This window comes from Mustela erminea, chromosome X (genome assembly GCF_009829155.1).
Source record: "Mustela erminea isolate mMusErm1 chromosome X, mMusErm1.Pri, whole genome shotgun sequence".
In the NCBI taxonomy this organism is placed as follows: Eukaryota; Metazoa; Chordata; class Mammalia; order Carnivora; family Mustelidae; genus Mustela; species Mustela erminea.
This window is the reverse complement of record NC_045635.1, coordinates 125,306,885-125,329,769: the sequence shown is the minus strand read 5'-3', so window position 1 is coordinate 125,329,769 and position 22,885 is coordinate 125,306,885. Positions and strand designations below refer to the sequence as shown.

Genomic DNA, 22,885 nt, shown 5'->3' with positions numbered 1-22,885 from the left:
TGGCTACAGATGACATCAGCACTCCCTCATCTCCACACCAGTGCTGCTCTATCCCAGTAGGATGATGTATATGGAAAGGGCTGATGTTAAAGTATAAGGGTGTATAGTTTTTAAAGTCACATGGCCCTGGACCACACAGATCCCTAGAAGCAAGCAACAGAGTTGTGACAGAAACTACGGTACCCTGGATCATTCTGGAGAATCCATCAGCAAAACAGTTGAGTGTAAAAATAAACATATATGCCCGATGTGACACCTCTCAACTGGAGCACTGGGAATGAGAATTTCAGGATGCTGCCTTCAGGCAGCTGTGTAACACAACAGGCTCTTCATCTCCCTTTTGATTCAGCTTCTCCTTATAGTCCAGAGAGCACGAGCCTCAGTTGAGTAAACAGAACTGATTCTTTGACAGCCATCATAAAGCATATCCTGTGAAATACATACTCTTTTTATTCAAGTGACATAGTCCCTCCTGCAGTCTGAAAGGAGCAGACCAGCTCACAGGCAAGCAACACAATTCAAAGCCCCTGAATCACATTGTAGCTGAAAGGAGCTGAAGCAGTCAGAGGCAAGCCCCTCACCTCGCAGATGGGTAATGAGAACACACTCAAGGCCTGGGGCCAGCCCTACCTTTAGAAGCATAACTCATAGCACAGGGTGACAGCCTTGGCATGAGGCTCAGAGTGCATTCCTGGGTTCCCAACCTGTCTGGCGGCCACAGTGACTCTAGGTGGGCCTATCCTGAGTTTAAATCCCAACTCTCCCCGACCCTCAGCCAAGTGAGATCTCAGCCAAGTCCCTTGGTCTCTGAGCTCTTGGCTTCCTCATCTGTCAAGAGGATCTAACAACACTGAGCTCTCCAGGTTGATTCAAGGACTAAAGGAAGTAAGAGGACAGAAGCACTTTCACCCACTTCTTTGCCTGTGCTATTCTTTATTGCCTCTGATCTCCTGTCTTTCAAGTCCGAAGTGGACTTCTCAGGACTGGACTCCTTTATCACCACCTTCAAAACCTTGTCTATTCTTCAATACACAGCTCAGACCCAGGCTGCCTCTGAAAACGTCCTGATCTCCCAATGAGGAGCATACTGGCCTCCCCTGAGGCCTCACAGCACTTCACAGATAGTTCTCTCTGTGGATGATGTCTGGTCCCGCCTCAAATGAGAGTTACTGACATACTTGCCTTTCTTATCCAACTAGCATGTACTGAGTCCAAGGCAGGGCCTATGTCACTCATCCACCAAGCCCAGCATGGTACAGTAGCTCATCATGGTGGAGAGTTGATGAATCCTGGATGACTTGAACTGGACTGTTTATCGCCATCATCAGTCAGCACCTAAGGAGTGTCTCCACCAGCAGAGGCAGGCTCTGGGGATAGTAAAAGGTGAAGTGGACAGGGTCCTTGTTTGCAGAGCAATCCCAGTCTAGCTGTAGTGACTGGGCACACACACACCAACACACACACACACACACAGAACAGAAATGGCCTAAGGTAAACTTGCCCAAAAGCAGTACAGGCAAGGTTCTGGAAAGGTTCTGGCAAGGTTCTGGAAAGCTGTCAGTAAGGAGGAGCAGGCCCTGAAAGCAGGCTCAGACAGTTAGGGGAGGCTTCATGAGGCCACAGGAAGTGAGGGAGGGTATTTGCCATGAGAGAACAGTGTGGAAGGCAGAGGCTCTGAGTGCTGGGAACGGGGAAGAGTCCAGGCAATGACACAGGAGGGGCACCTATGCCCAAGGAGACAGGAGGGCTGACTTGAACAAGGCCATGTTATGAGTACGGCTTCATGGAGATTAGCATGATGGTTAAGCTGGGCCCATTCAGTCCTCATAGCAACCCCTTGAGGACTGTTTATTATCCTCATTCAGCACATGGGCAAATGAGGCCAGAGGTGTTCAGGCACTTGAACACTAAGCATTAGGAACTAGGCAACTCCTGGGAAAAGCTGTGTTTTAAGAAGCACTGTTAAATTAATGGGCAGGGTGGGGTCACACAGGGGCCAGAAAGGGGTTAGAAATCTGCCTGGATCCTGTGGGCAATGTCCCCAGCTACGCAAGAACTCAGGAAAAACCAGAGGTACAAGACATTCTTCCAGAAACTTTGTTTTCTTAAGGATTCTATCTGCAGTCTATCTACTTCTCACTGCTGATTTTGTTCCATGAGTAGGGGTGGGGAACTGAGAGGGAGAGGGTAGCTGAGGAAAAAGAAATTCCTGCTCTTTGTAAAAGATGTGCAGGAGAGGCTCACTTGCAGGCCACCCAAATGAACCAAGGGTGACTGAATATTTTGGAAAAGTAACCCCAAAAAAGAAGGAAAAACAAGAGGCATCCAGGCCAGTGGGGAGGCACAGGTAAAAGCCACCAGCCCCAGACCACAAGCCTGAACTCAGGAGGTAGCAGTGGGGGCAGGAAGAGGAGAATTTATCCTGATCAGACATGTGGGAGGCAGGGACAGGAACTTGGTCACCAAGCAAATGCGGAAGCAGGGTGAGGGTAAGGGGACCCCAGGAGCAAAGCTCACTGACTCTGAAGTATGTCCAGCCCGACTGAGAGGTAAAGGATAGGAAACAGAAGTTGGCTTTGTCTGGCACACGTCAGGTCTGACGGGCAGCAGGAAACAGAGGAAGCATTTCTCTTCTCACCTGCAAAAAACGTTCATCTAAAGACCGTCCCTCAGGACCCCGCTGACCACCCCAGGGTGGCTTGGAAGGAGAGCCCGCCCAGGGCCTTCAGAGTCCAGGTGCAGGACTCAACCTACAGGCGCCGTCCTCTCCCGCCTCCGTGTTCTTCGGGGTCCATTCTGAGGGTCACCTGAGGTCGCTGAGGAACCTGGGGCTGCCACTTTGTTGCCTACCCATGCGGTGCCACCCAGACGCCTAAGTCCCCTGAGGCAGAAGGGAACTGCCCGGCTGCTGCCACTGAGACGCCCTTGCCCCGCCCCCGAGCCCTTCCCTGGGTTCCCCTCCCCACTTCTGCCGGCTCCGCCCCGGCTAGCACCACCCCGGGTAGCACCACCCCGGCTCCGCCTCCCAACCGCTCCGCCAGTCCTTCCCCAGCACGCCACGGCTACGCCCACCAACCACCAAACCAGTCCCGCCCAGCTCCGCCCCGGCTCCGCCTCCCAACCGCTCCTCCAGTCCTGACCCAGCACCGCCCCCTTCTCTTCCCAACCACCCCATCAGCCCCCCCCCGCCTCCGCCCTGGCCACGCCCACCAGTCACACCCACCAGTCCTGACCCGCTCCACCCCGGCCACGCCTCCCAGCCACCCAACCAGTCCTGATCTGCTCCGCCCCAGCCACGCCTCTGAACCGCTCCACCAGTCTCGCCCCGCTCCGTCCCGCCCCGGCCCCACCTCCTAACCAGCCCACCAGTCCCGATCTGCTCAGACCCCGCTCGGCCCCCAACGACCCCACCAGTCCCGCCCAGCTCCGTCCCGGCCACGCCTCCCAACAGCTCCACCAGTCCTGCCCCAGCACCGCCCCGGCTACGCCTCCCAACCACCGCACCAGTCCTGACCTACTCTGCCCCGGCCACGCCTCCCAAACGCCCCACCAGTCCCGCCCAGCCCCACCCCAGCTCCGCCTACCACCTGTCCACCCAGCATCTCCTCAACCCCCCCTCGCTCCCCTGCAGCTTCTCCTCCCAGCTATACCACCAGTCCACCCAGCTCCTCCCCAGCTCGCCTAGCTCCTCCCCCAGTACCTGCGGTCAGGGGTCCCCAGGCCCGCCACACTCCACCCTAGCCCTGCCCCAGCTCCTCCTCCCAGCGATCCCGCAACTGGCGCTACCCCTCCCCAGCCCCACCCTGCTCCTCGAAGCTACCCACCAGCCCTGCCCCGCTCGTCCCCAACTCCCCCTCCCAGCTTTCTCCGACATCGCTCTGCTCCGCCGGAACCCCGCCTGACCCTTCCACAGCTCCTCCTCGCAGGATTCGCCCATCCCCACACCCCTTTGGCCGCTCCTTCACAAACCTGTCCGCCAGTCCCTCCCTGCCCCTTCCCAGCTCCGCCCCGCCCGACCGCAGCTCTTCCTCCGCGCGGTCCACCAGCCACGCCCCACTCCTCCCCCCTTTCGCCTTTCCGGGGTCCCCCTCCCTGCCCTACAACTCCGCAGGTCCTCACCCACAGTGGCCCCCCAACTCCTCCCAAGGCTCCAGGTCCAATTCCACCTCCCCAACGTAATCCCGCTGCACCCCAGCTCAGCCTTCCCACTTTCCTCAGCTCCACCCGCCCCTCTCCAGCTCCTCCACTCAGCTCCGCCCCGCTACTCCCCAGGTCTCCATCCCCGGTGGTCCCCCAGCTTCTCCTGTGCCGCCTCCCCACGCTCCGCTTCCCCAGCGCTCCCCAGATCCCCCCTGCACCTCCGCTGGCTACCCCTCCTCAGGCCCACCCTGCTCTTCGCACGGCTCCTCGTCCGCCAAATCACCCCCCAGCTCAGTTCTAGCTCCCCCCCAGCTCTTTCTCACAGCCGGAGCCCACACCTCTTGCAGGGACGCCCCAGCTACTCCCCGAAACCTGCCTCACAGCTCCTCCCCCAACTCCTTCCCACAGGCCGCCCGCCCGAAACCCTCCCCCAGCCCCGCCTCCCGTAGCCCCGCCCCGCGGGCCCGTCCCCAGAGCGCCCACCCCGCCCCTTCTCGCCGCGCCCCCATTTCTTTTCTCACTTCCGGTTCCGCTCCAGCCGTCGGTGCCTACCTCCCCACCGAGCGGGAGCGTGCCCCGCGAGTCGCGGCGCGGTGAGTCCAAACACGTCTCCTAGCGGCCGGGGCTGGCGCGGCTCTGTGCGTGCGCACGTGACTGCGTGTGTACGTAACGGCTTGGCCGCGGGCCTCCGCGCTTGCGCACGGGCCTGTTCGGCCCCTCCGTGTGCGTACGTGGGTTCGAGCCTGCGCACACGCCGCAGAGAAGGGGCGCCGGCACCTGAGCGAGCCTGTCAGGTGAGGGGCCGCCGGCGCCTGAGCGAGCCTGTCAGCGTTCCCCGGGGCCGGGCCGCTCCGATGGCCTCAGGGGGGCCGCGGCGATGGCCCGAGAGCCACGATGCGGGCGGAGCACTCTGTCTTCCCTCCGCGGCCAGCGTCGTCTCGCCGGCGCGTGGGAGCCGGTGGTCCTGGCGCTGGTGGCGTCGGTGGGTCCCTCGGAAGCGGCCGATCCCGCCCAGTGGCCGCAGCCGGGTCAGCCGAGGGTGCCCGCGCCTCCGTGCCCGGACCCGCCCGCCGGCAAGGGAGCCGGGAAGCCGGTGCCGCTGAGGCCTGCTCGGCCCTCCGCGGGACGGTACCTCTGGGCTGGGGTCTCCCGGGCCGGGGCGGGCGGGTCTGGGAGCATGCACAGAGCTGCCCAGGCCACCCTTCCCTGTCCCCTCCTCCCGCCACTGTCACAACGCCCGCCATCCTTCTTAGTGCCCGGACCAGCGACGGGCCTGTGCGCGTAGAAGCAGGAGCGTGCCCTCCCTCACGGTGTCCCTCCCTGCGTCCCCTGGGCCCTGGGCTCTGACCTACCTGAGGTCCCCCGGCTGTGCAGCTGTGCGGTGTTAAGCTGGTTGCCTGTGGCACTCCTCCCGCAGGGGCCGACTCAGGATTTTATTGAGGGGAACGGGATTGTGGGGTCCCCAGATCTTTCCCCTGAGACAGTGGGAGGTGGGGGGGGTCATCTGTCTCCTGTCGCATAAGGGGTCTGCTAGGCTGGAAGGACACGATCCGCTTCCAGGAGAGGATCTTCTCTGCTGCTGCTGGCTGGGGCGTCAACGCGATGAGCAGAACCAAACCTTGAGGGAGGTGTTTCCCATGCCGGGGGCCCTCCTGAGTCCCAGGGGTCCCCCAACCCTGCTGAGCAGAAAACCTGTTCTGGCACAACCGCCAACGTTGTCCTTTTCTACCTAATGACTTTGTCTTCTCCCCGCCACCCACCCCAGTCCTTGTGCAGGTGACGAAGCCCAGACGAGTGGAACAGCGTTTCCTGCTCAGACCACAAAGCAGGTACTCTGCGGGGTGGGGCAGGAGGGCACCCTTACAGTTCCATCCCTCGAGGGGCTCCGTCCACACCGTTCCGTCCTCCTTGTGGTTTTGTGGCCCCGATGACAAAAGGGTTGGCCAAGAAACTGAATGGCAGACACGAGGCAAACCCGCAGTCCGGTTATCGACCCTCGTAGAAGAGAGAGAAAGGGCCAGGCCACAGGGGGACATCCAGCCTCCCTCGTGAATAATCCGGACCCAGTGAACAGGGCGACCCTCTGTCACCCGTCGGGTTGGCCGGACTGGAACGGGGTAACGATGCTCAGGGCCGGCAGTGGACGAGGGAGGACGTGGAACCCTTGCCCGTGGTTGGCGGGGCCTACACAGGGGAGCCTTTGGGGAAGGTGATCTGCCGGCCTGTACATCAGCATCCCAGGTGCGCATGCCGCGACCCTGGCCGCCTTCTAAACAGGTCCTCTGCCCGCGAGTGTCTGTTGTGACGTCCTCTGTAGCGGCGGAAAGTACGCAGCAGCCTGGGAGTCTCCATCAGTAAGGGAAGAGTCAGCAGATGGAGGGACAGGCAACAACGGGAGGCCACACAGGCAGTGCAAAAGAGGACAGATGACGATGTCCAGGCATGGAGGAACGTGCTGGACGTGCCCCGGCTGGAGAAGGCACTGTGCGCCCTGCGGAGATGTCCGGGACGGAGCTTACTCCTACCTCTGAATTAGTTTGCCACGGTGGTGGGAGCAGACTCCCACAGACTGGGTGGCTTAAAGAGCAGAAAGGAATGGTCTCCCGTTTCTGGGAGCTGGAAGTCTGAGCTCTAGGCGTCAGCTATATTCACCTCTTCCGAGAGCCGGGGGAGCACGTGTTCCGTCCCTCCCCCGCAGCTTCTGTTGGTTTCCTGGCCATCTGTGGCCTCCCCTAGCTGGTGGATCGCTGCCTGCCTCTTCACATGCCTGTCCCTGAACTTCACCCCTTTACAAGGACACCAGTCATCCTGGGTGAGGGTCTGCCGAGCTGAACTCATTTGAACTCAAAGGGTCTGTAAAGACCTTTTCTTTATACGGAAGGTTACGTTCTGAGGGACTGGGGATTGAGGCTTCGGACCTGCGAATTGGGCGGGGACGTGATGCAACCGATAAGGTCGGATAAAGGCTCTGAGGGAGGGATGCTCTGGGCCTGCGCCCCGGATGGAAGGAAGGCCTTTGTGGCTGCAGGGTGGTGAGTAGAGGGGAGAAGGGAGCAGATAGCAGGGGGTGGGGGTGAAGATCACGTGGGGCCTTGAGGCCCTGGTGACAAGTGTGGATCTGTCCTGCATGGGACAGGCGGCCCCTCGGAGGTTCTGTCAGGGGAGTGACAGGATGGATCACTCCTGTACCAGAACCGCTCTGTCCACGGTGCAGACGCTAGCGTGCTGCGCGCCCGCGGCGAGTCCGAGGATGATCGGGAGACCGCCCGAGAGGGCAGCGGGACCTGGGGAGGCTTGGACTAGGATGGTGGCCGTGGCGATGATGGAGAGGGGTCAGGCTCTGAGGAGGTCGGGGGAGCGGCGCCCGGGTGATGTGAGGGCCCGGGGCAGGAAGGGGAGCCCGGGCAGCTGCTGGGTCGGGGACTGGAACGACGCATTGATGGTGAAACCCCTTGCAGAGGGGGGACGGAAGTGGATTTGAGGGTGGCGGTGGTTGGGGCCCTGAGGCTGCTGGCTCTGGAAGGTGGAGACGAAGCGGGAGTGGCCCGTGTGGAGGGGGACGGAGCAGGCGAGCCTGCAGCGTGCCAGTCTGAGAAGAAGGGAGGGAGGGGTGGTTAAGGGCACCGGGCTGTCGGGCCACGACTTAGATGAGGACAGAACAGGCACGAGGCGGGTCACTGGTGCCTGGGGTGGCCCGTGTGTTCCTGGAACGTGGGGGGTGGCACACGGCGAAGGGGCAGAGGCTGCGAGTGTAGACTAGCGTCCTGGGGACCTCTGCCTTGTGGAGATTCGGAGAAGGCCTCAGGAGGCGGAGGCCTGTGTGGGCTGGGGGAGGGGGCGGGTTGGGGGGAGTCTTTGTCCTTGTGCTGAGGGCTACACAGGTGTGGCAAACCCAGGGGCCTCCCCATGTGTGCTCTCCTGGGGCTCAGTGGCCTCTGTTGTGGCACTGACCCCATGCTGTCCTGGCCCTGCCTGTGTCTAGCCGTCTCCGCCCTCCTGCGCGAGCTCGCCAGGGACTCCGTCTGATGGACAGGTCGTCGTGAGCACCGGCCCCTTCCTTTGGGCCCGTCAGCTGACCGTGTAGGGGTAGAAGGAAGGAGCCAAGGCTCTCTGCTCCCCCACCAGGTGGGTGGGGTCTCAGGGTGGCCCGTGGGACGCTGGGGAGAGGTCTTGGCCGCGTGTCATGAGCGGGGAGCGCCGGGCGTGATGCTCGTTGACGTGCGTGGTTCCGTGTTTCCGCAGGCCAGGTGAGGCCCCGGAGCTGTAGGGAGATGAAGTTCGGCTGCCTCTCCTTCCGGCAGCCTTATGCGGGTTTTGTCTTAAATGGGGTCAAGACCTTGGAGACGCGTTGGCGGCCTCTGCTGAGCGGCCACCGGAACTGCACCATCGCCATCCACATTGCCCACAGGGACTGGGAAGACGGCGCTTGGAGGAAGCTGCTGGCCGAGAGGCTTGGCATGAGCCCCGCTCAGATTCAGGCCTTGCTTCGGGAAGGGGAGAAGTATGGCCGCGGTGTGATAGCAGGCAAGTGACCGGAGTCCAGAGGCTGCTGGGACATCTCCGAGGGCTGCCCCCCAGCGTCTGGCTCCGGGTTGGGTGGCTTGTTTTCTTTAGAACTGCTGGGTGCCCAGGCCGTGGTTTCTTTAAGCAACACACCCTTCAGAGGGGCAGCCAGGGACCCTGGGCTCGGGGGCTGGGGGTCGCTGGGGACCCACCACCTCGGGGGAAGCCTGCATCCACTCTGGGCCTCGGTTCCGTTCTTGATCTTGGAGGCAGGGACAGGTTCCCAGACTCCACGTGGCATTTGCCTGCGGGCGTATATGTGTACACCCCTGTATTTGTGCTCGAGCCCGTGTGTCTGTGTGTGCTCGCACGTACACGTGGCAGAGACCCTGGGAGGCGGTTTGGGGTAGCCTCCAGACTCAAGCTGTTGCCTGGCTTTGCGGGCGATGCCCCACCCCCATGGTCCCTGCATCCTGGATAAGTTCCCTGGAGGGGTCGGGTCCCATGGCTGCACCTGCCACCTGCCGAAGTGCTTGGGGACCTGACGGACTCTTCCTCCTGGCGTCGGGAGCCCTTCTGATCTCTGCCTGCTGCCCTAAGCAAGTTGGGCAGGGACCTGCCCAATAGTTGGGTGTGGTCATTGAGGACAAGGCCCGCCACTTCCTTTCTCTCCCTCCCTCGGCCTCACCCAGAATTCCCTGAACAGAGTTTGGCCGTGTTGCAAATGCTCCGTCAGAGGGGCCCAGCATATCCCGTGTCCCCTCGGTGAGACTCCCTTACCTTAGTCTCTGGTGCTTGGAGCGATCGATAGCTGTGTTCTGCAACAGGTGGGCCTCGGTTTCGGGAGGAAAAACCACCGTGTGCTTCTCTTTGCGCATAGGGCTTATTGACGTTGGGGAAACTTTGCTGTGCCCAGAAGACTTAGCTCCGGAGGAGGTCGTGGAACTGGAAAAGCAAGCTGTCCTGAGCAGCCTGAAGCAGAAGTACCTCACTGTGCTTTCGAACCCCAGGTGGTTGCTGGAGCCCATCCCCAGGAAAGGCGGAAAGGACATCTTCCAGGTAGACATCCCAGAGCACCTGATCCCCTCGGGGCGGGAGGCCTGAGGAGCGGGCAGGCTTAGGGAGGAGCGCTGCGTCCTGCCCCGGGAGCTGAGCGTCCGTCGGCGACAGCAGCGTGGTCTGGCTTGGCCCCGCTGCGGAGGCCGCTATGGCTGCGTGCTGTTCGTGGACCCCGATTTCCGCACTCCCGTGTGGGGACAGCTCGGCCGGACTTTCCTTGGGAGCTGCCCCTCTGGGCTCCTCGACAGCCTCAAGGACCCTGACCTTCAGGAGAAAGGGCAAGCTGCCATAAAGGCCTTTGCACCTCAACTAATTTGGATTGTACAAAGAAATCGGTTTTAAGAGAACTAGTTAGTGGCCTTCTCGTTTCTGGTCAAAAGTCAGCGAGGGCTTGAACAGCATCCAGGGACTGTTGTGGAAGGCAGGCCCGGGAGTGGTCAGCCACGTCGGCCCCTTCACGGTGACGAGGACATCGGACTGAGAAACAGAGCACCCGCCTGTCCTCTCAGATGACTGTTGCTCTGTTGTAAAAGCGACCCTTGGCCCAGGAAGTATGCGTGTTCCACACATGGCACGGCTACGTCGTGTGCAAGAGGACCCTAAATACAGCCCTGATGGGAAAGTGATTGAGGGGTGGTGGTTCTTTTGTGGCGAACCTTTTGTTGTTGCTTTTTCTGTGTTCCCTTCAGAGTTTCTAGTAGGTGTTCTCTCTGGGGATGCCAGGCCACCCTTGCCCCCCTCCGGCCATTGACTGGAAAGGTCTGTCTCTTCTGAGCTAGCCTAACGGCATCCCTTGTCCCTGCTCTGAGGTGGGCCTCTTTGGAAGGCCTCTGGCACTTGCACTCGGCTGCTGATCAGAAACTTGCCGGCATCACGAGGGGACCCATGAGGAAAGGCCCTCCTGTTTCAAACTACATGAATGCTGTAAGGGGACACCACCAAGGTCAGGGGTGAGGCCTGCTGTCTTCTCCGGACCGGCCTGCAAGGCTCTGGGCCAGATCTTCCTGGGCCTTCCTCAACACTCGTGGCCAGCTCCTGGGCTGTGTGTGTGATAGTGCTGCTGCTTCAGAGAAAAGGGGACCCACCGGCACCAAAACCTGTCCCGGGCCAGGCCTCCTAGCCTCCCCAGGGTGATCCGATGAGGCGTGTGTAGTATCACAATTTGAAAAGAACACAGACTCGCCGTTGCCGTTTGATTGTTTATTTACTCCTGCCGAGTTTTGCTTTTCTTTATTAAAGCCAAAAACAGATTCACGGTTATACAGTAGTGATTTTTACTTGTCACCAGTGGCCTATGAGCTTAGGGACCTGGATTGTCCTTGAAATGTTCACAGAGGGCACACCTGTAATCTGAGGAGCCCTCCTCCTCCTCGTTCTCGTTCTCACTGGGGACCTCGTCTGGGGACATGACGGAAAGGGCAGCCAGCAGGATGGAATAGCAGGTGTTGTACAGCGACATCACTGACCCGTAATCTGGGTAGGGTGCGGGGGCGGTGGGCAGCTCCCCCGCGCCCTCCCTTCCGGTGGTAGCGGGGGGCGCAACTGTGTCATTCCTGGAGGTGCCCTCCCCACACGGGCCGCCCTGCTCCCCGGAGGCAGGATTCTCCGTGTCATACCCCGCCGCACTGCTCAGGGACCAGATACCAGAGAAGGTAAAGGACCCGGTGCCACTGGGTCCCGGAACATTTGGGCCTTCTTTGGGGGCTGCCTTGTCCTCCTTGGTGGATTCCTTGTGATGGATTCGTGGGGACCGTCTTGTAGGTACCACGGGCTTCTTTTTCTTTGACGGTGTTGCGCCGCTCCCTGGCCACCCGGTGACAGTTCTCAGGTCACTTTTTCTCTGAATATTCTCCAGCAGCCCTGGCCTGTCTCGCTGAAAGCTGGAGTTGCGGTAGAGCTGAAATGAGATTCATCATTTTAGACATTCTGGAAGGAAAGAGCCGTGTCCCCTGCTGCCCCCGCCGTCGCCACCACCACCACGGCCACGGCTGTCCCTACTGCCATCACTGCCCCCACCCCGACCACCGCCTCCGTCGCCGCCACCACCGCCCCCACCACTGCCACCACCACTCTCGCCCCTTCTACCCCCACCACCACCACTGTCCCCACCACCACCACCATCGCTGCCGCCACTGCCACCCCCACTCGTGCCCCATCTACCCGCCCCACCACCACCACAGCTACTCCCTGCCCTCCCCCCTCCCAGGGCAGTCTTAATGGTCCAGTTCTACTAGGGAGAAAAGAAGCTGCCTGTGAGCTTCACTATGCCCTAGACCCTGAGCTCACGAACGACCCAGAATGCATAGGTTAAGGTGTTCACATACCTGTGACGTTCCCTGGCCTCTGTTTAGGCATAGAGAAATACATTAATTGAAATATTAATAAGAAATGAAACCCTTTCATTAGATTGTTCATCTGGGTCTACTAGGAAAGTGTCAGGACAGAAAACATGGGAAACGCAAGAACTTTCTACTTTACCATCGTTCTCCTGTTCCCTGGGGCATGAACCGAAGGGTTGTTTGGGCGTATTTTGCTGAACCCGTACAGGTTCATTAGGCGGATGAACCCCTTCAAGCTGTCAGTTTCAAAGATTCTCTCTGGGCCCCTGCGGTGGAGAATCTCCCTCTGGAAAAGGTCTTCGTCGATGACCACAGTGTCGCCGTCGTCGTTCCAGCACACGGACGTGAAGGTGGTGTCCTCCACGATCCTCCAGAGCCTTCTTGGGAAGGAGAGCCCGAAAATGTTTTCTCCCACGTTGTAGGCGCCGCGGTTTGGGGCCGGTGGCGGTGGGTTGTCTTGGGGGCCTGGATCTCGGCTCACGGCTGGACCCTCGCGCCTCTCCAAATTCCGGGAATCCAAATTGAGGTGCAGGGAGGAACTGGACGGGACCTCTCCTGCCGACTCCCCATCACCGGGAGGAGCCAGCATGACTTGGTATACGTCGTCGTTACTCTGACTAGCCATGGAGCTAGTCTAGATCAAGAGCATTTTCACCCTGAGGCCGTCTTGCTAGACTCTTGAGTCAGAAATGCCTCCAGCCAAGACAGGATGCCCAATATATACTGTTTCACGAAATTCTAGAATTGCGTCGTGGGGCAACCGGGTGCCCGGGTCATCGCCCTCTTTATCTGTCATGTGATGTCACAAAGGTGGCTCCGAGCTGGTCTGGAGAGGGAACCCTGGCCAAGTGTGTGTGTGTGGGGGGGACGGGTACAGGCCCCCGGCTTCCCTCTTTTCTACGAGTATACAGAAGCATGGTTTGAGTTCTCCAGAAAGGCTCCTGGCTACAGCCAGGCACACTGTTTCCCGGGGCCAGGCGCTGGGTGGGTAGAGAAGCCACGATTCCAGGTCCACTCCCACTCCCCGAGGACGGGGGAGACCTGTTGTTGGCCTCTCGGCTTAGCTCAAGGGCCAGGCCCTGGTTAGTCCTGGCTTGACTACCACCAAATCCGTCCCAGTCAGATGGGCCCTTGGGGGACTGTATCTCTCAGAAGACGGCAGTCCCTAGCGGTCTAGCTGGCCTGGTCTCAGTTGGTAGCCCCCCCTCTTCTGCCTGTTCCCCCCCCCCCCCCGCAATTCCTGCTTTGGTCTCTTCCACCTGCTTCTGTTGGTTAGTTGGTCCTGCTCAGATGGGCCTGAGCAAAGAGTCCTTTTTTCTCGCCCCTGGATCCAGTGTTGCCAGAGTAGGGCTGAGCTCGGCAGGGCGAGCGCGTCCCTCTTGTCCCTCAAGCTCGGCGTCACCCGCAGCGCCTTAGACACACTGTTCCCCACAGCACCAGTGCCGTCTGGGAACGGCCACTGCCTCCACCCTGCTTGAGGGTCTCTTGTCGAGCTCTGCTTGTCCCCAGACCTTGTCCCTCTCCAGATCATGATGGGATTGTCCCTTGTTCCCATTTGTTCCCTGTAGAAACTCTCCCACGTTGGGGACACTTGTGTTCGCCCGTGGCAAAGCTCCTAGCACAGACAGGTGGACGCAGCCTCCCTGGAGGCCGCCTCGAACGCCCGATCGCTTTTCCTCAGCAGAGTGCTGTGGCTCCAGCTCTCCCGGATTGCTGGCCTCCCGCTTCCCAGCTAGATCTCCTTTGGCACTTCCCCTTTGGATGACTTGACTTTGGGGTTCAGCGTGCATTCTGTTCAGTTGAAACAAAGCATTTCACGGGCCCACTCCCATGCCAGGCCTGCTCCCCTTGCCCCGAGCCCGCCCCCACCCGACCCCGGCGTTCCTCTCCTACCTCGTCGTTACCCGGACGACCGAGCCACCGAGTGATGGTGTTGGCGCTGGGGTTGCTTGTCAAAGGACCTGCTCTATACAGACTCCCTCCCAAGGAACATTTCGACTTGTTTAGCTAGGCGTGACCAGAGGAAGCCAATACACACTATCTGAAAATAGAGGAGAGTCTGGGTGTGGGTTGGGACAAAACCTAAATGGAAAGTCCTCTTCACCACAGACGAGAGGATGGGACGGTAGCTCGGGGCATTTGTGTTCTCTAGCCCCCGGGACAGCTCTGTTCTTAGTCTTCACTCTGGTGCCGTGCTGCCCCCTCCTTGTTCCTTCTCCCGGGCGGCGGCCTCCAGAAGGCCTTCCTCCGGGGCCTGGGCCCCCTTAGGGCCCCTCTCCTGGGGCTCCCATGGCCAGGCCAGCTCCCACACAGTCCCAGTCGAGGAGCTCCTGTCTCCCCATCCAGACAAGGAGGTCCTGGAAGACAGCAGTGACCACCATGTGAACCTGGTTCCCAAAAGTTCTGTGTTCCCCCAGCAGCAGCTGGAAAAAAGCTGTGCCTTTTAAGAGGGCAGGAGGAGCCCTCGGGGAGGACACCTGCCTCACAGTGGCCGTGCCCCTCACTCCCTGGTGTCCGGGCCGTTTACTCTGGACCACAGTCCCTCGGGAAGGTGTCGGGAAAGGCCCAGCCGAGGCCGTGGAAGGTGGAGTCGAGCCCAGCTTTCACCTGAGGAAGAGGAGCCGGTCCCTTCTGCCTGCCCTGAAGCCACAAAGCCACCGGTCCCCTGTGGGGACAAGCAGCAAAGGAAGCTGTCTGGTCTGGTGCTGTCACAATTCTGTCCTCGTCCAAGGCTCAGGGGACACTGGGAAGCATATCCACGGGGCCATGGTGTAAAACATGCCTTTCTAAAGGACCCACACATTGGGGTGCCTGGGTGGCTCAGTGGGTTAAGCCTCTGCCTTCGGCTCAGGTCATGATCTCGGGGTTCCAGGATCGAGCCCCGCATCGGGCTCTCTGCTCAGCAAGGAGTCTGCTTACCCCTCTCTCTCTGCCTGCCTCTCTGCCTACTTGTGATCTCTCTCTGTGTCAAATAAATAAATAAAATCTTTAAAAAAAAAAAAAAAAAGGACCCACGTCCCTTGCTGCATACACGGGGGCCCGGACTCTCCCAATTTCCAGTGGCTTCCTTTTCTGCAGTATCAGACTCCTCTCCCTCAGGGACCTTCTCCCACTGGGACTCGTGGTGTTAAAGTCACTCCACTGGTCTCTCTCTGCTGTGAACTCTGATGCCTGGAAACAAAACCCATCTCCCGGTGCTTCCTGCCTACTGGAGCCTCTAGACAGGGAGGCCCGTGTGGGAGGGAGAGGCAGCCTGCAGAGAGACAGAGACTTGTAGAGACTGGAAAAGCAGGGTTCAGGCTGTGTTCCCGAAATGAGCCAAACAGGTCCTTTGGTGCACGGGCCCCTAGGCGGTGGATTTCACCAGAGCGGACTGCCCCCGTCGGCTCAAACAGCCCCCAGCACCCAGCTCCGATTTTCTTTCACATTGGCAGCTCTTCCAAGTGTAGCTTAGAGGAGCGGTTGGCCCTTTGGAGCCCGCCTGTCGGCCACATCCCGGCAAACCTCACCCCGTCTGCTAAGACGACAGGAGATAGAGCTTTGTGGTTCTCACACCCCAAGCCAGTCCCCGAGCTACTGAGCTGAGCCCCCTGCCCAAGCAGTCCGTTCCCCGGCCTTTGTCCCTTAACCCACCGGGCCACGGCGGCAAAACGCCATGGCCAGAGTGGCCCAGGAATGCGGGACATCGCTCGCTCTCCCGGCGCTGGAGGCTGGAAGCGCGAGGTGCCAACAAGGGGCCAGCAAGGAGGAGTGAGCACCCTCCTCCTGGTTCGCAGCGCCCACCTTCTCGCCGCATCCTATCATGGTGGAAAGGGCTGGGGAACCTTCTGGGGCCTCTTTAACCAGGTTCTATTCCCATCCACGAGGCTTCCACCTTCAGGACCTAAACACCTCCCCCAGGCCCCACCTCCAAAGCCATCATCTTTGGTGCTCAGGATTTCCACAGATGTATTTGGTGGCGGTGGGGGGGACTTGCCGAGCGTGTAGCACTCCACCGTGCATCGTGCCCCCCCGACCGTAAGGGCCTGGGCAGTCTCACGGCTCCCCCGTAATACGACTCCGGGCCCACGCCACCCAGGACAGCCTGCTGTGTGCTGCTGCCTCTCCTGGCCTTGTCCTCTTCCTGGGTCAGCCCCCAGTCCCTGGAGGCCCCTGCAATTTGCTCCTGAGCTCCTGGGAGATCCCAGGTCTCAACCCTAGCGGCTGCTGTGGATCCAAGATGAGGTGCAGGGTTTCTAGCTGTCAGCTAGGGGGGTCTCTAAGGATGGCGAAGCAAAAAAGGCCTCTGCTCGAGCCATGCCTTGACTTGGCGCAGGAAAGCCACTGACTCTGTCAGACCCGGGACTCACAAAGCCTCGCGGGCTGGCTGGTACGCTAAGCCGAACCTGAACGTGTGCTCTGGGGGCGGCCCTGTGCAGCCTCAGCGTCAGCTGTGCTGAGAGGACAGCAAGCTAAGCGCCAGGGACAGATCTTGAGCTCTGGGATCCTTGCACATGTGGGACAGCCCTCTGCGAGGCCCAGATCTGTCCAAGTATCTTGGGTGCGGTCGCAGACCGTGAGGGTCCCTCCCAGATGTTCAGGATAGAGGCCCGTTCTCTCCTGCAACCGAGGCATTGCTGCCTGTGGGCGCGGCATCCCGGACACAGACCAGTGAGTGCCCTCCTAACTCGGGAGGCCACACGGCCTCACCGGGACCCTGAGGCCTCCACACGCCCTGCCCTGATCCAACACAGCCCGCTCTGCCTTGGCCTCATCGGCAGGCCTAGCCGGGCTGGTTGCAGTCTGCGACAAACACTGCTTGCCTGAGTCCCTCCCGCTTCCCCAGCTGTACCCACCAGGCCGTGAGGGTGTTCGGTCAGCCTTCCCGGGAAGGCTTTGCTCTTTCCTCTCCTCCTCACGGGAGAAGCGATGTACACCCATCGCCAAAGCCCTCGGAAATTCAGCACGTCATCCCCACCACCCCTCGACAGTGACGAGTCTTTCTGGTTCCCTTCTATGACGGTGCTGGTCTGTGAAAATGCTTTCGTGCCCGCCACATAGGAGCCTCCAGACAAAAAGGACTGGGAGAGAAGAGGGGGTGAGGGAAACAACGCAGTTTGATCACTGGATGACACACCGATTTGCATATCTGGAAGAAAGACAAGCCCCACACCCAGGACATGTGGGGCGGGGGTAGGGCTCTGTGATCCTGGGGTTCCAGAAGTGCTCCTGGAAGCCTTGTCCCCTCCCGAGAGATGCTCCTGTGCTGCCCCGAGCTGCCACAGGGCGCGCAATTCAAACCCACCGCCGAGCCTGGGAGCAGCCAGACAGCAGTGTGACAGGGCCAGGGTGGGGGGGGTGGCGGCGTGGGAGGAGGCAAGCGGGGGAGGGGAACCTCCAGCAGCACAACCACAAGTCACCTCCCATTCTCCACCCGGAGACCATGACACATCCCACAGGGTCAAGGCTCCGGCCCACCAGGGGGTCCAGCCCCACTGCTACCAGTCCCAAGCCCCGGGTTGCTCTGGGCGCTTGGGATCAAGGGGCTCTAAGGCACAGGCTCCCGGAGGCCGTCCTCCGCTTCCCCACATGGGCTGGAGCAGCTCCAGGCGCTCAGGCACACAAGCCCCTCACTGGACCCCCGGCTGACCGTACAAGGCCATAGCCCAGGAACACCCGACCCGAGAGCAGCGGGGGCCACAGGTGGTGGGCAGGGGGGCGCGCACAGTGTCCATCCCTCTGGGTGCGCCTGTCCCCCTGCATCTCCACGTCTCGTGTCCCATGTCTCATGTCCCACCTGAAATCTCTCGAGCCTGTCCCTCTGGGGTTTCATGGACGCTCCCTCCTCACTCAGTCTCCAGTCACCTGGCCCCTTCTCCTGGCAAGCAGGCACCCACGTAGGTGTTGCTCAGAGTTACCTCTGGACCTAACAAAAGTCACCTTCCTCACTCCCCACACTTTGGAATTAGGAGGGTTTGAGGAACTCAGAGTCAGGGCTCAGGACCAAGACCAAATAGAAACGAGACATGTACTGTGGTCATTGAATGACCAATCCTGTATCTTCCTCATGAATCACGGTATCACACCTACGTTCCACACACTCTGAATGCCGCTACTGTGACCATGGGCCCACAAAGGAGTTTTGAGTCCCAGCTTTCAAGTCCTTGACTGCACACTCAGAATTGGGATTGCTGGCCCATACAGAAATTTCCATTTCTGCTTTTTTGTGGCCCTGCCCCATGCTTTCCCACAGCAGCTGTTACCAGGTTCCAGTCCCGTAAGAGTGTACAAGGGTTCCGATTTCTCCACAGATCCAACGTCGGAAAGGCCACAAAACTCTTTCTTGTGCTCAAAATTTCTGATGCAGGTGGAAGGCAGCAAACACTCTTCCTTCCTGTCACAAGGGAGTGCTCGGGCTTCTCCAGGATCCAGTGTGTATTCTCAGAGCAATTCTCCATTCCAGACTTGCCCCCACACCGAAGGCACCCCTTCTCCATGCAGGAGCACGGTCACAGCACAGCTAACTGGCGATCACCTGGGACCACAAGTAATCCTGGGGACCAGACGCCCCAGCCACCTGGGCTCATGGCATTCCTACTGCGGTGCTCACCGCGAGAGCTGCACCCCGCCTTTCTTTCTCCACCACTTCTGCAGCTCTCGGGGCAGCCCTCCGTAGCTTCCCGCTGGGACTGGGGCTGCTCCACACAGACTTCTGTGGCTGCGAAGTGTCCTGCTTCTCCTAGTGTCCTCCCTGCTCAACCACAGGGCCTTCCAGAAAGCAGAGCTCAGTGCACGTCTGGCAATCAAGGAGCCAGCCAGCAGGGCTCCTTCTGTGCAGAGAGAACATTTCTCCTCCATTCTGGAAGAAGCAAGCCAGGGCAGGAGCCCATGCATGTGTGCCTCTGGCATTTACACAATGATAGACAGAAAGGCATCAGAAGCAAAAACAAACAAACTTTCCTTTTATTTCTCTATTTCCTGGCCCCATCAATTCGCTCCTCCTTTCTTTCGACTTTTCATTCCATCCCTCCAAACGCGTTGTGATTTTGAACAGGAACCCAAACAAGGAGACAGCGGGTCCGCCAGTTTCCAGGAAATGACAAAACAGACAAATTCATAACTCTTGAACTGGGTAAGGACAAACGCTGTGGGGGGATGTCACTCACACACTCAGTCGCTGAATCAGATGAAACCTCCTACAGCAAGGAACCCTACTGGAGAGCTTCGCCAGGGACACCAAGCTCTGAACTTGGGAGGCATCGCAGGAAACCGCCCCCCCGCACCCCCCAAAGGAGGCTCTTTGCCCTGCATTTTCCCCCAACCCTCTCTGACCCTGCACTTAGAATGCCAGGGATCTCTCTACACCCGCAAGCGCGCGCGCGCGCGCACACACACACACACACACACACACACACACACACACACACACAGAAACAGCGAAGAACCAAGAAACAGCCTCACTTTGTGCCCGGCACCCTGCAGGACAAACTGCCGACCCCGCCAGAGCCCGGACTGCACCACAGCCGCTCCTGGGGTTCAGGCTCCCTCTTCCTCATGGCTCATAGCCTCTTCAGAGGGGGCCAGGGAGGAAACCGGCAGCCCGGGATAGACCCGCAGCAAATACTCCAGCACCTGCATCCTGCTGGTTTCCATGTGGGCCCTGGGACCCCACAGGAACTCGTAGCGGGCAGGGTCACAGCCGGGCACCTGCTGGTACTCCAGGTACCCTTCCTGCACCCAGACGTTGGTCAGGAGCTCCCGGGGCTCCCCAAAGATGATGTGCTCCTCGCCGGCATACACCCCCATGACCCCCAGCGCTTCCCACACCACCTCCTCGGGGGCACGGTCGCCCTCCAGGAGGATCACCCCCAGGAGCACCACCAGGAGGCCGGTCTTGGGCAGGCCCTGCTCACCGCTCAGCATCGCATCGCAGGTGAGGCCCAGGACGGTGACCAGGACGTAGGAGTGCTCGCTGGGGTCCACTTCCTTCACGTCCACGCCGAACACCAGCCGCATGCACTCGGACGCCTGGCCCAGGATCCCGGGGAAGGCGTCCTGCTCATCCTCGCCGACGATCGCCAGCATCTCCGCCTGGCTGGTCGGCTGCTTGGTGCGAAACTTTTGGAGCAGGAACCCCACCAGGCTGACCGCCCTCACGTGGAGTGCAGCGTGGAGCACGGGCTCGGCCACCCCTGGCTCCCCCCCAGTGCCAGACCCCTCCTCCATCGCGGAGCTGGAGCTATCTTCAGACAGGCTCCAGGGAGAGGCCGCCATGGCACTGGGGGCGGGGAAGGCCCTCTGAGGGCTCTGGGGAGGACTGGAGCCTCCAGCAGCGGACTCCTCCTCCGGGGTATTAGGGAACAGGACAAAGTAAGAGGAGGAAGAGGAGGAGGAAGAGACGGATAAGTGGGAGGAACAAGAGGAGAAGAAGGAGGAGAAACTGGAGGAGGAGGAGGGGGAGGAGGAGGTGGAGGAGGGGGAGGAGGAGAGAGACAGGGCCTCCTCGAACCCCGAAGCCTCATACAGCTGCGCATCCGCCAGGCGCTGGGCCTCTCTGGGGTCCTGAGGAGCCTCCTCCAATTTCCGGAGCTCATTCCTCCCGCCCACAGGCATGATGACTTGTGTCTGGCAGCAGCCCCCGGTGTGGGCAGGAGTGGGCGAAGCGACCCAAGGGCCTGGGAGAGAGGGGGGGTGTGAAGGGCCTCAGCTGAGGAAAGTGCCCTCAGCAGCCTTGACAAAGGGGACTCCGGGTCTTCCCCGCACTGGCCCTCTCGGGCCTCGCACAGGTCTCTCCTCCTGGGCAGCCCGTCCCCTTCAAAACGGAAGGAGGGAAGTCCACGGTCTCCTCTCCTTCCTCTCTCTCTCTCTCTCTCCCCTCTGCTCGTCAGACCCAGGGCTTCACCTCCCAGCTCCCGAGTCCCCTGTTGGGGGGAAGGGGGAGGCCCCTCAGGGTGCAGACTGAGAATACAGCACAGGGCGCTCAGGGCCCCCAGGGCAGACAAGAGAGCGGGTCTGATGCTGCGAGGTCCCCACTTCCAGAGGGTGGTGGTCCCTGCTCCCTCAGGGGACTTACCTTTGCGCTGGCAGGGCCTGGGCCCAGCCCTCTGCTGGCCTGAAGCCCCAGTCTCAGAACAAGACCACAGAGCCCCGAGACCAAACAGAAGCAAGTGAGCGTGTCCACATCTGACCGCACCCACCCGGGGCCTCCTAGCTCCCTGGGAAGGGGAGGCTGCTGGGTCCTTGACTCCTGCCAGGGCCCGGGATCCTGCCTCAGCTGACCTGAGTCCAGACCATCAGACCAAGGCCCGTGACTCCCTGAGAGCAGGGATCTGAGAGTAAGAAGGGGCTCGGCCCGACCAGCCATGCCCAGAGTTCCCAGAGCTGACAGTAGGGGCAGCCCAGGGTTCTCTGGGGTTCCCTCCTTGTTCTGGCAATCGGGGTCCACTCTCTCTTGCCTCAGGGTCCTCACCTGGGACTCCTGACACCCAGTTGGGCTTCCCCAGAGGACCAGATGGTGTCCTCTCAGAGCATGGTCCTCACCTCCGTGAGAGCCCCAGAGAGCCGGAAAAGGCACCTTGGACATGGTGATATACAAGCAGACGAAGATTTACTCTTTGTCCGCACTTCCTGGCTCTCTACTCTCAAACCCTCATAATTCCTAAGTGTTGGGAGTGAGGAAGGTGACTTTTGTTAGGTCCACCAGCTGACTCTGGGCAGCACCGAGGCGGGGGCCTGGTTGCCAGGAGAACCCACCAGGTGACTAGAGGGTGGCAGCTTTCGGCCCCCGGAACCCCTGACCGTGGGGGACGGCTAAGGGGGCTGGAGACTGAGTGTGGGAGCCTCCATGAAACCCCAGAGGAACAGGCTAGAGAGATCTCAGATGGGGACATGGAGATGCAGGGGGAGAGGCGCACCCAGAGGGATGGACACTGTGCGCGCACCCCTGCCCACCGCCTGTGACCTCCGCGGCTCTCGGGTCTGGTGTTCCTGAGCTACGGCCTTGTACGGTCAGCCAGGGGTCCAGTGAGGGGCTTGTGTGCCTGAGCGCCTGGAGCTGCTCCAGCCCATGGGGGGAAGTGGAGGTCGGCTCCGGGAGCCTGTGCCTTAGAGCCCCTTGGTCCCAAGCGCCCAGAGCAACCTGGGGTTTGCCCAGTGACCCCTGAAGGGTGGGACACTCTTGTAGGCCTGAGCTCCTGCTCTGTGGACTCTGAAGCTGTCTCCAGATGGACAGTGTCGCAGCTGCGCTGAATTCCTGGACTCTTTGTGGGTGTACGAGGTTCGCTGTCACAGGGAACCCCCTCCGTGCAACCGCTGGTTCCAAAATGCACCTATACCACCCACAGGCCACCGCCCGGGGCTAAAGGGGGGCCCGGTGCCCTGTCCCGCGGTGGGGATTCCCTCAATCTCCGAGGAGGTTACTCTTTCCTCCTGCCGGGACCTGCCCTTCCTCCCAGCCCCATCCTGAGTTAGAGTCCTTGTGCCTCTCAGCCCAGGACCTCACCTCCCGGAGGACTCCCCACCTTCCTGCCCATGGGACACGTGAGCATGCCGCTTAGCGCCACCCCTCCCTGTTCCTTCCAGGACCGACAGCAAGGCCGAGCTGGACTCTGTGCTGTCCTTTCTTGCCTGAAATGGGGGTGGGGGTAAGGGCCGTCCTCCTCCGGGGTCCTCACGTTCCTGCCTGCGTGTTCCTGGGATCCTCCCTCCGCTGCCCTGACGTTTCCCACAGACCAAGGGCCTCACGTCCCTGACATCCCCCAGCCCCAACCGTGGGACACAGGGGGGGCCGTGCCACATCCAGCTGTCCCTGCTACGTGCTCCCTGGCAGAGCGCCCTGCTGAGAACAGGGAAGCCGCACTCTCTAA

General features: G+C 60.5%; 2 protein-coding genes and 1 long non-coding RNA gene across 12 annotated transcripts in view; 1 reads left to right on the top strand and 2 right to left on the bottom strand.

The window, feature by feature from the left end:
• The window catches only part of LOC116583560, a 212,273-nt gene extending 207,673 nt beyond the window's left edge, over positions 1-4,600 (bottom strand). For all 3 annotated transcript variants that reach the window (XR_004282779.1, XR_004282777.1, XR_004282778.1), the window contains exon 1: positions 2,639-4,600. This is a non-coding gene — a long non-coding RNA (uncharacterized LOC116583560). The remainder of the gene's footprint in view (positions 1-2,638) is intronic.
• Positions 4,601-4,638: 38 nt separating this feature from the next.
• On the top strand, positions 4,639-10,332 carry EOLA2 (endothelium and lymphocyte associated ASCH domain 2). Of its 6 annotated transcripts, none has more exons than XM_032331640.1 (5): positions 4,639-4,733; positions 5,906-5,969; positions 8,123-8,265; positions 8,383-8,664; positions 9,524-10,332. In XM_032331640.1, exons 4-5 carry the CDS (start codon positions 8,412-8,414, stop codon positions 9,745-9,747), a joined length of 477 nt encoding a protein of 158 aa, XP_032187531.1. In that variant the 5' UTR covers positions 4,639-4,733; positions 5,906-5,969; positions 8,123-8,265; positions 8,383-8,411; the 3' UTR covers positions 9,748-10,332. The 6 variants fall into 6 exon arrangements, with proteins under 6 accessions (XP_032187531.1, XP_032187534.1, XP_032187532.1 ...); XM_032331639.1 differs by lacking the exon at positions 4,639-4,733 and adding an exon at positions 4,784-4,934; XM_032331642.1 differs by lacking the exon at positions 4,639-4,733 and adding an exon at positions 4,941-5,122.
• A 651-nt stretch (positions 10,333-10,983) lies between these two features.
• On the bottom strand, positions 10,984-22,731 carry LOC116583552 (heat shock transcription factor, X-linked member 3-like). Of its 3 annotated transcripts, none has more exons than XM_032331628.1 (3): positions 22,522-22,731; positions 19,934-20,695; positions 11,464-11,599 (listed from the first exon to the last, which is right to left on the bottom strand). In XM_032331628.1, exons 1-3 carry the CDS (start codon positions 22,565-22,567, stop codon positions 11,532-11,534), a joined length of 876 nt encoding a protein of 291 aa, XP_032187519.1. In that variant the 5' UTR covers positions 22,568-22,731; the 3' UTR covers positions 11,464-11,531. The 3 variants fall into 3 exon arrangements, with proteins under 3 accessions (XP_032187517.1, XP_032187519.1, XP_032187518.1); XM_032331627.1 differs by lacking the exon at positions 22,522-22,731 and adding an exon at positions 21,094-21,359; XM_032331626.1 differs by lacking the exons at positions 19,934-20,695; positions 22,522-22,731 and adding an exon at positions 12,181-12,782 and having other exon boundaries at positions 10,984-11,599.
• Between the last annotated feature and the right edge of the window lie 154 nt (positions 22,732-22,885).